This window comes from Tympanuchus pallidicinctus, unplaced genomic scaffold (assembly GCF_026119805.1).
Source record: "Tympanuchus pallidicinctus isolate F22 unplaced genomic scaffold, pur_lepc_1.0 scaffold33, whole genome shotgun sequence".
Classification (NCBI taxonomy): domain Eukaryota; kingdom Metazoa; phylum Chordata; class Aves; order Galliformes; family Phasianidae; genus Tympanuchus; species Tympanuchus pallidicinctus.
In genome coordinates, this window is record NW_026294751.1 from 287413 (window position 1) to 298505 (window position 11093).

General features: G+C 61.2%; 1 protein-coding gene across 1 annotated transcript; it reads left to right on the forward strand.

The window, feature by feature from the left end:
* The first annotated feature begins 3528 nt into the window (after positions 1 to 3528).
* HEYL (hes related family bHLH transcription factor with YRPW motif like) lies at positions 3529 to 10315 on the forward strand. The gene is made up of 5 exons (XM_052698844.1): positions 3529 to 3971; positions 5980 to 6046; positions 6346 to 6429; positions 6806 to 6887; positions 8201 to 10315. Exons 1-5 carry the CDS (start codon positions 3892 to 3894, stop codon positions 8842 to 8844), a joined length of 957 nt encoding a protein of 318 aa, XP_052554804.1. The 5' UTR covers positions 3529 to 3891; the 3' UTR covers positions 8845 to 10315.
* Positions 10316 to 11093: the final 778 nt, after the last annotated feature.

The window sequence follows — 11093 nt, forward strand, 5'->3', positions numbered from 1 at the left end:
AAAACCCCGAGATTCGGGCCGTGTCTGTGCCGGGGGGCTCCGGGGGTGTTGGAGCGCTCGTGGAAGCACCGCCCGCGGCCGCTCCGCCTGCGGTGCCATCCTACAGGCAGCGATGCGGCGGGGCTGCGCGCGGAGGAACGTTTTACAGCAGAAAGCAATTAACCGAATAAAGCCCTTCTTAAAATCCCAGTAATTAAAAACAGTCCCTCCCTCTTGTTTTCCTTTTAAGCCGAAAGTTACTGTTTACTCATTTGCTTTACAAAGTGTGCCTTGTTGTGGCTTCAGAAGAAATGAAAGTTTGAAGTGGTCGGAGAAGAAAGGCTCCGGGCGGAGCGGCCCCGCGGCGCGCTGCTGTTTGCTCTCGTCTGCTCGCAGGATCGCTGCACACGCAGCCAACGACGGCGAGGCCGCCTGCAGGCCCCAGCGCTCTCAGCGCTCGTGAGAAGTGCGTTAGCATCGCCGTGGAAGGAGGGGGGGCTTTGGAAGGGCTCGGGGCTGCGTGAGGGACGGACTCCCCGCGCAGTTACAAAGGCGTTGCGTTCCTCGCAGCCCTGGGCTGTTTTACCACCCGACTCCCGGTGTTGCTTTTGCTCTGTGCAGCCCTAAGGCCGCCCTCCTCCCTCCAGCGCCCGGCGATGGGGCCGGGATCGGCACGGCGTCAAAAAGGGGAGAGTCGGAGGAGGATACGGTGCAGAACCCGCTGGGTTTGGGGTGGGCCGGCAGCCTCACTGTCAGCGGGATTGCTGCAATATTAATTAACTGCTGCCCATTGCTGCTGGTCTGCAAAGCGAACGCCCGTTGCTGGGGAGGGGGAGGGGAAACGGATGTGCATGAAGGGCAACGAGAACTAAATGCCAACATCGTCCGATGCTCTCGCACTGGGATGCGCTGCTGCTCTGGAGCAGGAATGGGGTCCCGTCCTGTGGGTTGCAGCAGCATCCCGGGGTGCCGATGGGCGCAGCTCTGAAGCCCGTCCCAAGGGGGCTCCGGGCCGGGCGGCATTCCTGGCCGCGGGGCGATAGGTGTGAGCGCAGCGAGGGCAGCACGGAGCCTCCGCCAGCCCCGAGCAGAGCCGGGATCTGCCCCGTCCCTGCCCGGGGAAGGGTGAGGCCGCGGGTTTGTGGGAAAATGTTGTTTTTCCCTCCCCTGGACTGCCCCCAGCAGTCGGCTGGGCCGCCTCTGAACTGCGTGGGCTGGGGAAGTGGGGGGGGAGCGAACAATGCGGTGCCTCTGGTTTGGAGCGGGGCCACAGCAAAATAAGCCGCGTTGGCCGCGCTCCACATCTGACAGCGAGGCGGTGCCGCGGCCGTACCTACAGCTCCCGGCCGTACCTACAGCTCCAGGCCGCACCACCGCCCCGAGCGCCGCGCGTTGAGTCCCTCTGCTCAGCCGCACAGCAGGGCGCTGTGTCTGCGTCCCGCCCGGCATCCTCTGCTGCCGCAGCTGTGGGTCTGGCAGCAGCGGTGGGATTGAGGTTAGGAGGTGATGCTGACTGAAGACGTGCGGACGGGGCATTCCAGGCATGCACGGGGTTGCCGCGGAGGTGTCAGTTCACCGGGAGGTAACAGATACGTCCGCTGCTCTGCGGCTGCCTTGCCCTCCTCCTCCCTCATTCCAGCTGCTGCAGCTTTTCACAGCTGGCCGCTCTCCGGGGACGTTTCCCAAAGCTGAGGAGGAGGGAGGGGAGGAAGAGGTCCCCACACAGGGGTGGTCAGAGCTCTGAGCTGCGGCCCTGCGCTGCCGGCAAGGATGAACGGGGCAGCACGGGGTCCCTGGCGCCGATTCACCCTCAGCCCCGAGAGTTTGCTCCGCTGCAGGGAAGGGCCATCAATCTTCACAGCTCCCTTGTTCCCTGGCCCCAGAGCAGGGCAGCCAATTAGTGCTGGCTGTGATGGATGGCTCAGCCCCGTCCTCGTGACACCCGTCCCCGGGATGCTCCCACCTCGCCGGGCGGGGATCGGCGCTGCGGGGCTGCCGAGCTCAGCCCTGCCCGGCCATCGCGCGGAGCTGCTCCGTCTCGCCGACCCCGGGCTCCGCGGGCGGTTCTGAGCAGCGCTCCAGCAGCGCGGGCTGCAACGCGGATCTGATTACGGCAGAAGTGGATCTCGAGGTCCCTGCTCTGTTCGTAATGAAGTGTGAGCCTAGAAAAACGTGTTGCCAATTACACTTCAATTGAACCCAGATAAAGGCCCAGAAAAGACAGAGTCTGGACTGAGAATTCCTTTCTAACGGAGGAGAAAAGTGTTCCCGTGGCAGGCCCAGGCTCAGCTTGGTTCAGGCTCGGTGTGATGTGAGCAAGGGCCCAAAATAACTGATCTCTGGATCCCATTTACATAGTTTCATCGGTGGAAAGAGCATTAATCTCTCAAAAACACATGTTTATGGGAAATTCACTTTGGAGATGAATGTCTTTGTAACTGAAATCACTCTGCAAAGGGGAGAGGAGGAGTGGGTCTCAGCATCACCAAAGTGACACAGCTTCAATTCTTCTGGTTCCATTTCCCTTTGAACCTTGAAATATAAGCTAACAACTTTCTCAGCCACTCCTTCAGGGGACTCCAACAGAACGGCTGCTTTGCTCCGCTTGGCTTTGGGTGGAGGACGCCACGGTTGGGGCTGCACAAAGCGCTGCGGGGCTGTGCTGTGCCGCGGGGCCGAGGGCAGCGGCTGCTCAGGAGGGCCGGCACGGTGTGGGGCTGCCACGGCTGCGGCAGATGTAGGGCCAGCGTGGGCACGGGGGGGGCGGGCGCTGGGATCGCCGCCTCCGCGGAAAACTTTGGGAAAGCCACGTGTTGCCAGATCTCAGCGCCGATTATTTTTTTCTTTCTCTTATTTTTTTTTTTTTTTTCAAAATAAAAGGCATTATTTTTGTACTGAGAACCTCTGCTCCGGTTCCCTCCCTCCGCCCCTCTCTCTCCCACATGCCCACGATTTCGTTGCCTTTGGGGATTTCAGCTGCGCAGGGCTCTGCCAAACAGACTCCCGTCTCCTCCGTGCAAGCTTAGGGAAAGAGAGGTGCTCTATGGACTGCAGGTCAAAGTTTCGAGAGCTGTGGGATGAGGAGGACAGCAGCAGTTCGCCTCCGTGCCATAAAACCCAGTGCTGGGCAGGGGTCGGCCTGGATACCCTGGCAGCGCCACGAGTGGGCACATGGAGATGCTCTGAGCGGGGTGGGGGCTGAGCTCGCGGCAGAAGCCCGCAGGACACCCCTGCAGGGAGATGTTCCCGTGCACCGTCACTGCCGCCCCTTTGGGCATCGCCCTCCCACCCCGGAGGAGCCGCTTCCATCCGACTCACAATTCTCCCACCCGCCCGCGCCGCGCAGCCGTGTGTGCGTGTGGGGCTGGATGTTGATTTTTCCCTGAAACAACTCAGGGCTTTATCAGTCCCATCTCTTTCCCACGGTTTTCTGTTGCCAGTGAGGTCACCGGTCCCTTTAAACTGGGGCTGAGGCCAATGTGCGGCGGGTGGAAGGGGGGGCCGCGGGCAGGGGGGCGGCGGGCAGAGGGGGACATGAGACGGTTCACACAGACTGTTCCTTTTACAGGAAGACTTGGGATTGCGACCAGCGAGCGGGAGGAGGCGGGGGGGCCTGGGAACCTGGGAGCGCCGGCGCGGCCGCGTAATCCGTCACTCCTGGGAGATGTCTCATTAACCCATTAACCAGGGAGGCTGGGGACGTGCTGGGAGCAGAGCGAGGCGGCAGCCGGGGGTGTGAAAGGCAGAGCGGGGCCAGGGGAGGAGCTGGGGAGCAGACGGGGCGAGCTCCGCGCTCAGCTCGCCGCGGGACCGCGCCGCGCTCCGACACGCGTGGGGCTCCGGACACGAGTGGGGCTCCGCCGAGCCCTCAGCCCCGCGCCCTCCTCCTTGGCGGAGCCGCTCCCGGTCAGGATGAAGCGTCTGTGCGAGGAGAGCTCGTCGGACACCGAGTCGGACGGCACCATCGACGTGGGCAAAGAGGAGGAGTACAGGTGGGGAGCGCTCCGCGTCGTCCCGAGGGATAAACGACGCCGGGTGGGGGTCGGCGGTGTCCGGGTGTGCGGGGGAGCGGGGAGCAGCCCCGCTGTGGGGTGAGGGCACCCCGGGTTCGGCCTCCGGCTTTCCTCACTGCCCCGGAGCGGTGACCCGGCAGCTCCGGGATCGCGCAGGGTGAGGAGGGGGTTCGCGTGAGAAACGCTTCTCCTCTGCCGAGGCGTTTGTCATGCACCAGCTGCGGCTTTGATCTCCTCTGAAAGGCAGCTCGGGCGGTGAGGGGTGCCCAGTTCTCAGCGTGCGCTTTCAGGATGGCCGTTTGCAAGCTCCATCATCCCTCCTCCCTCCTACAGCCCGAGCTGCGGCTCCCTCTGCCCGGAGGAGCGGTGAGGAGAGGACCGGTGTGTGCTCGCAGGGCGCAACCGCGCTCCCAGGCTCCGCAATGCTCCCCTGCTCTGCTCTGCTGGCCCAGGGCATCCCCTGCTGCCCACCGATTGCAGGCCTGGTGGGCTCCGGGCACTGGGGATGAAGGGAGGGCTCTGTTAGTCGCTCCCATCCGAAATTCAGCTGCTTCTGAACTCGTTTTGGCAGCCAAGCGTCCCCTCCTCTGCAGCTCCGGGTGATTTAATTCCCTTTTTGAGGAGCTGTCCCACCTGGGGCCAGGCTCAGGTTCTCACAAGCTGATGCAGTTTGGGGCAGTTGGGCACAGCCGCGCCAACGCATCCTGCATGTGTTCCCCAAACTCTCACACCGTTCCCGGCGCATCAGCATTTCGCCCACCCTTCTGCCGCACACGAAACACCTCCCACCTCCTCCCGGCTCCGCAGTACCCCAAAGGACAAAGCGGAGGGATTGTCCTGTTTTGTTTCACTGAGTACAACAATGGAGTTTTGATCTCTGCCTGTTCGTATTCCCAAGTGAGAGCAGAGCAGCGCTGCGATACGGAGGTATTGACGCTGGTTTGCACTGCGGCTCGCGTCACGCAAACCCAGCAGAGAGAACCATCCGCACACACGGAGCAGCGCAGCGTTAGGCGACGGGGTCAGGCAGAACCAAACGCTCCTGGGTGGGGCGGAGGGAGGGAGGGAGTCGGCGTCCGGACCGGGCTGTGGCTCCACGGGGTGGTTTGGGAGAACCAGTTCCCCGCTGCAGGGTGAGTCACTGCGGGCGGGCGCTGCGTCCGCTGTGCGCGCTGTGCCGCAGCTCGGGGTCACGGCAGAGTGCGGGGTGCCGCTCGGGTTTGCTTTGCTTTTTGCCCGGAATAAGCAGTGGAAAGGTCGGTGCTGCAAATTACGGAATCGATCAAGGGGCAGCGCGGAAATCAGAGCCATCAGAGTTCAGTCGCGTGGTTCACAACTGCCAGTCAAACATTTCTGAGACACGTTTAGCAGAGAGAGGGTCCTGTGGATCCCACATCTGGAGCGCACAAAGGGCGCTGCGCTCGGACAGCTCTGCAGAGATTCAGAGCTCTCTGCCGCCGAGTGCAGGCTGCATTCCTGCGCTGCCGGCTCAGCTCCGTGCCGTCTCTGCTCCCATTCCCACCCCACCCCAGCGGCGCTCATCTTTGGCACATTTCTGTATGCGGACAGCGCTTTTATTCTTGCAAAGCCACCTATGCCCGCACGAAGCCCACCCAGGGACACAACAGGCTCAGGCGTGAGGCCGGAAGGTTTGTGCATGGGGATGAGAGGCCCCGGCCCCAGAGCTGCTTTTCCAGCCCGGTGGAGGCACCGGTCCGAGATGCAAGGAGTCGTGCCGGGCAGTGGCTGGTGCAGAAACTTGCCGTGGGCTGCTGAGGGCTCCCATGGGGACAGCGGGATTCAGACTGTGCTCCTGTCCTCGGTTCCTGATCTCTGTGTGGTGGGTAACACTGAGAGGAGAACCACAGAAAACGTTATCCTGGGATGGGGAGGAGGAACTGCAGATGGCAAATGTGTGTAAAACATATGCGCTGCTGAGGTTCGCCTCCAGATGCTGCAAGCAGCTCTCCCTCTTTTTCCTTCCCAGCCACGTTCCCAGGTCTGTGTCTCCCACCACGACGTCGCAGATACAAGCCAGGAAGAAGCGCAGAGGGGTGAGTTCTGTGCTGTGCTGCGGACGTCCTCGCCACGGGACTCAGGGAGGTCACCCAAACCGCCCCCTCCAGAGCCTCCCCCAGCCAAGGGGAGGAGGGAGTTCATGCAGAGCTGTGGCTTCAAACAGGGCTGGGGCTGGGGGGAGGAGGGAGGCTTCACACCTCACTCTTAGTGAGCGCTGCTCTGCTCGGCTTTTTCACCGAAAGCATTCCTGATGCGGCCCAGCGCTGCTCTCAGCCTGCTGTGAGGGCTCTAAATCTGTGAGACGCCAGGAATGAGTCTGGTTTTCCTCCCGCAGATCATTGAGAAGCGGCGCCGCGACCGCATCAACAGCAGCCTGTCGGAGCTGCGGCGCCTGGTGCCCACTGCCTTCGAGAAGCAGGTGGGGACCCAGAGCAGCAGGGCTGTGCTCAGTCCTCACTGCAGGGTGAAACCGGGCGGTAAAACAACATGAATGCATTTAGTAATAATGTTCAGCAGCTGAAGGGAGGAAGAATTCAATCCAGACTGCATTTCACAGCTATGAGGAAGCACAGAAATGGGGAATTTCGGCTTGCATGGGGGTGATGGTGGGAAGGAACTCCATTTTCTGCTCGATTAAAAACCCGAGGCAGTGCCCAGAGATGGGTGTCTGAGTGCCGTGGGTTTGAAGGAGGGCTGGGGGAGGAGGGCACCAGGCCAAGCTCAGCTTGTGAGAGGCACAACGCCCTGGGCCACGAAATGACAAATTTCTCCTTTTTCTCCTGCTCCTAACGCAGGGCTCCTCCAAGCTGGAGAAGGCAGAAATTCTACAGATGACAGTGGATCACCTAAAAATGCTCCATGCCACTGGAGGAGCAGGTAAGAGCCACTCTGCAAGTGCGTGTGCGAGGTGAAGGTGGCATCCTGGGTAGGAAATTCCCCATCAGCAGGGAAAATCTCGGCCCTGCCGTGCCTTGCTGCCGGCCCAGGACCAATGTTGCCTTGCCCGCTTCCCAAGGGAAATGTTTTTCCCAGGGGTAAATGGGTTGTTTCCTGCCCTCCTGTTTTTATTGCCTGTAAAGTGTGGGTCAGCATCCCATGGGTAGGTTTGGTATCCCAGACCCACAGGGATGCTGCTCTTGTCCTCACTGCGTGCCCCGGTGAAGCTGCCCTGCCAGAGCTGCACTCCCAGAAATGGAGCTTTGCTTCCAGAAAAAAATGATATTAAATTCCTTCCCTCCTCCCTGAGATACATTTCCTGTAGAGGCTGAGTTCTGCTTGGGGACTCTGCAAATAAACAAGGCTTTTTTCCCTTTCTGTTCTTGCTTTTTGTCTCTTGGATGTTATAAGAGGAGAGGGGGAGCCCTGTGTGAGATTCAACAAAGGTCTCATTTGTACTGAGAGCTCAGCACAGACCCTCGGTCCTGTTCCAGTTAACAGGATGGGGATCACAGCTCCAGTAAAGAAGCCTCTGGCTTTGCTTACCACCCACTTTTGGCTTTCTGAGGACACTGCTGGCATCCAGGCTTTGCTTCAGAGCTGTAACTCGGTCTGGAACATTTGTTTAGATATTCACTTTGACTGCACTGCAACAAAGGGCTGCATTGTCCCCAGAGACCCCGGCAAGCAGAGTGGTCCAGTGCTCCACTGCTCTGTGACATTCTCTGCTTTGTTGCCTACTGTCTCACCAAGCTACAAGGAGGGAGCAGAAGCCGAAAAATCAGCTATTGTGTTTTATCTTGTTGGTTTTCATGTGGCTCGGAGCTTTCCCAGCCCAGTGGCCCTGGTTCAGCCATTCCCTCAGTGGGAGGTCAGGGAGGGAAGTGTGAAGGGCTGAAGTCACCGGGACTCAGGCAGAGGAACTCAGGCTGTGCACAGAGGAGATGCGCATCGGCCCGGCGCTGCCACAGGGAGGTTCCCAGCACATGCTGGCCATCTGCACGTCAAAGAACTCAAAGAGCCCAAAAGAAAAGCTGTCGTCCTCCCTGAGCACAGTTAATGAACCTTCTTGCTCGTCCCACAGACGAGAGTAAAGGGCTTCACGACCTGGCAGTCGTATCCCACCGAGATAACCGATGCTGCTGTCACCCGGCTTGGCTGTCTGCTGCAGGGCATCACACGGCAGCAAAGCGGTGCGGCAGAGAGGGTGGTGGGGCTCTCGTGCTTTCCTGACCGTCCCCATGTCCCTGCAGGGTTCCTGGATGCTCGTGCTCTGGCCGTGGACTACAGGAGCATCGGCTTTCGCGAGTGCCTCACCGAGGTGGTGCGGTACCTGGGCGTCCTGGAGGGACAGAGCGCCGCCGACCCCATCCGCCTGCGGCTCCTCTCCCACCTCAACAACTACGTGGCCGAGATGGAGCCCTCCCCGGCGGCCGCTTCGCTGCTCCCCGTGCCGACGTGGCCGTGGTCCTTCCTGCACAGCCCGGTGCCGCTGCCGCGCCGGGACGCCGCTCCCGCTCCTCTCCTTGTGACTGCGTCCTACCCGCGCCTCGCCGCCAGGCCGGCCCCGGTGCGCCGCGTCCCCGCCGACGTGCTGCCGTCACACCGCGGCTCCGTGCCCGGCAGGATCGCTTCCTCGGCCCGCAGGGCCCGCGGTGCCCCCTCGGCTTCGACCGCGGCGGCCGCAGCCCGGATGCCGTCTCCGTCGGGAGCGCCGAGGGGGGGCTCGGCCAAGGGCAGCCCCATCTCCGCTCTGCTCTTCTCTCCCGCCGGCGTTCCTCTGCCCGCAGCCTACGCTGCGCCCGCGGTGCTGGGTGCGGCCGCGCAGGGACCAGCGCTCAGGGTGGGGGCGGCCCGGCTGTGCCGCTCCTGGGCCACGGAGATCGGCGCCTTCTGAGCCCTCGGTGCCCGCTGCCCGTGGACCGGCCGACCGGGCGCCTCTCCTGTTTGCGGAAGCCAAGGACCCATCCGGAAGATTCTCTTTGCTGTCCCCTCGCCTCGCTCCTCACGCTGCCTTCCTCGCCTCACCATCGCTCATCCTCTCCTTCGCCGTGCCCACAAATGTCAGCGCCATCCGCTTCCACGCGATCTCTGGGATGGGAGGCACTGCAGACCCCGGCCCTCCGGCAGAGCCCGACACTGTTGTCTGCTGCCTTATCTCCTCGGGGACTCGGAGCTCCTGGATGGACTCACTCAGGCAGTGTCCCCCAGCTGCAGCACCCAGTTCTGTGGTCTTGGGATTGGTTCTGCTGCCCTGACTGAACGCCGCTCTCCTCGCTGAGCCCCAAATCATCCTGCTCACAGCGGAGCGCTGCTGGGCTCCCACTGGCAGCCCTCAGCCCACAGCCGGGTGTGAAAAGGTGAGACACGGGATTTCAAAGGGACTCAGCGGGGAGGGGACGACTCCGACACCGATGTGAGAAGAGCAGCCCTTCCCTCTGCCCGTTGCCCTGCAGGAGCCGTCTCACCTCTTTCCCCACCGAGTGCGCAGTGCAGAGCGGTCAGACCAGCATTCCAAGTGCCTCCCAGTTTTCTCTTGGCCCTTCTCCTCCCACAGTGCCTCTGTTTTCTCTCTCCAGCACCGTGTCGTGGTCTCATGTTGCTCACCCCTGGGCCAGGACCAGACACCATGGGTGCTGCGCTGCAGCCCTTGGCCGGCACCGGGTCTGCACTTGTCCCATTCCCAAGAGTTTTTCCTGCCCTGCCGTGCACCCTGGATAACCAGTGCTGCAGAATCACCCTTGCTCCTGTCCTCTCACCCCCTCTCCTCCTGGCAGGGAGGAACACAAACTCGAAGCTCTCAAGCTCTGGAGCCGCATCCCTGCAGTGCTCAGGGCTGGGTGTCCCAGCGCTCGCCCTTTCCGTGGGGCTGTGCCTGGATCTGTGCCTTCGTTTGCCGGGATGGACCTGGCCCCAGCTGCACACCCACCCCAAGGATCTCCCCAGATCAGCAGCTGTGGCCCAAAAAGAAAAGTGTGTAGAGGTGAGCGCAGCAGTGGAAAAGACGGAGAAGCTCCGTCCTGGCAGAGACTCTCCCCCACCCCAGGAGGAAGGCGCAGCGTGCCGGGCTGCGTTCCTGCAGAGCACATGATGTGTGCAGCACTGCTGCTCGAGAGTGAGTCCTCCTGGTTGTTCTGCTGAATGCCACTGCACTTAACATACAGAAACACCTCTGCTGCTCTTCCTCACCCCTGTTCCTCAGTGTCAGAAGCAGCCGGGAACAATTTCCCTCGCAGTAAAGTCAGAGGAAGCCGTGGCCCCGGCTGTTCCTCGGTGTGCCAGAGCTGCAGCAAGCAGCCCGGCCTCGCTCTGTTAGAGTCACAGCTGTGACATCCAGCAAAAGTGGCAAATAAAATCTTTCCAACCCCTGTTGGTGTGAAATGCAGTGTTGATGTGCAGCTGTTCTGCCTGTCTGGCTGCTGGGACGACCATCGGCTTTGCAGCAGAGGATCTTTGTTGAGGTGTAGTGTAAGGGAACGTCCCCAACAGGAACGCTGCTTGTGAGGGCTTCTCCCATGACTTTTTACTTTGCAAACAACTGCATGAGTTGAAATTAGCAGGGAACTTGTAGCGCTCGCCCTGAGGTTGGCAATAATCCATGGCTTGAGAACAACTCATTTCATTTAGCTCACAGCATCCACAGAAATGCCATGGGACACACTGAGGCCAATCCTGCAGCCAGACTGCAGGGCTGCCCTCTGTCTGCTGACCCTCTGTGAGCAGAACCAGAGTCACCTCTCAGCTCCACGCCGGTGGGAAATGCTCCGCACAGAACCGCAGCTGAGAATGGCCTCTGTTCAGAGGGGAGGATCGTCAGCGATCCCGGCCATGAAAGAGGCTGGGAGAATTTGCTGGGGAATGGTGAAAATTCAACTTCCTTTCCCATAACTCCTTCTCACTCCAAAATGCCTTTCCAAAACGCCCATAAATCCTCGCCTTAAGTGCTGTGTTGGGAATTGCTGGAAAGGAGCAACTGCAGCTGCGAGGAGGAAGGCAGCATCCGTCTGGGAGCAGAGAGAGCAATAATGGGGCCATTGAGCACAGCCACCCCCGGTGCCCGGGCTGCCCGACGCGGAGGGGATGGCAGGGGGGGCCCAGCCCTGCACGGCTCGGGTTTGGGAGGCGTTCACCGACAGCCCCGCGGGC

Excerpts from the sequence above, each read along its gene's own strand:
- HEYL (XM_052698844.1), top strand. The coding sequence starts at position 3,892 with ATGAAGCGTCTGTGCGAGGAGAGCTCGTCGGACACCGAGTCGGACGGC. Across the intron at positions 6,047-6,345 it reads CCAGGAAGAAGCGCAGAGGG|ATCATTGAGAAGCGGCGCCG; the intron begins GTGAGTTCTGTG and ends TTCCTCCCGCAG. Across the intron at positions 6,888-8,200 it reads CCATGCCACTGGAGGAGCAG|GGTTCCTGGATGCTCGTGCT; the intron begins GTAAGAGCCACT and ends ATGTCCCTGCAG.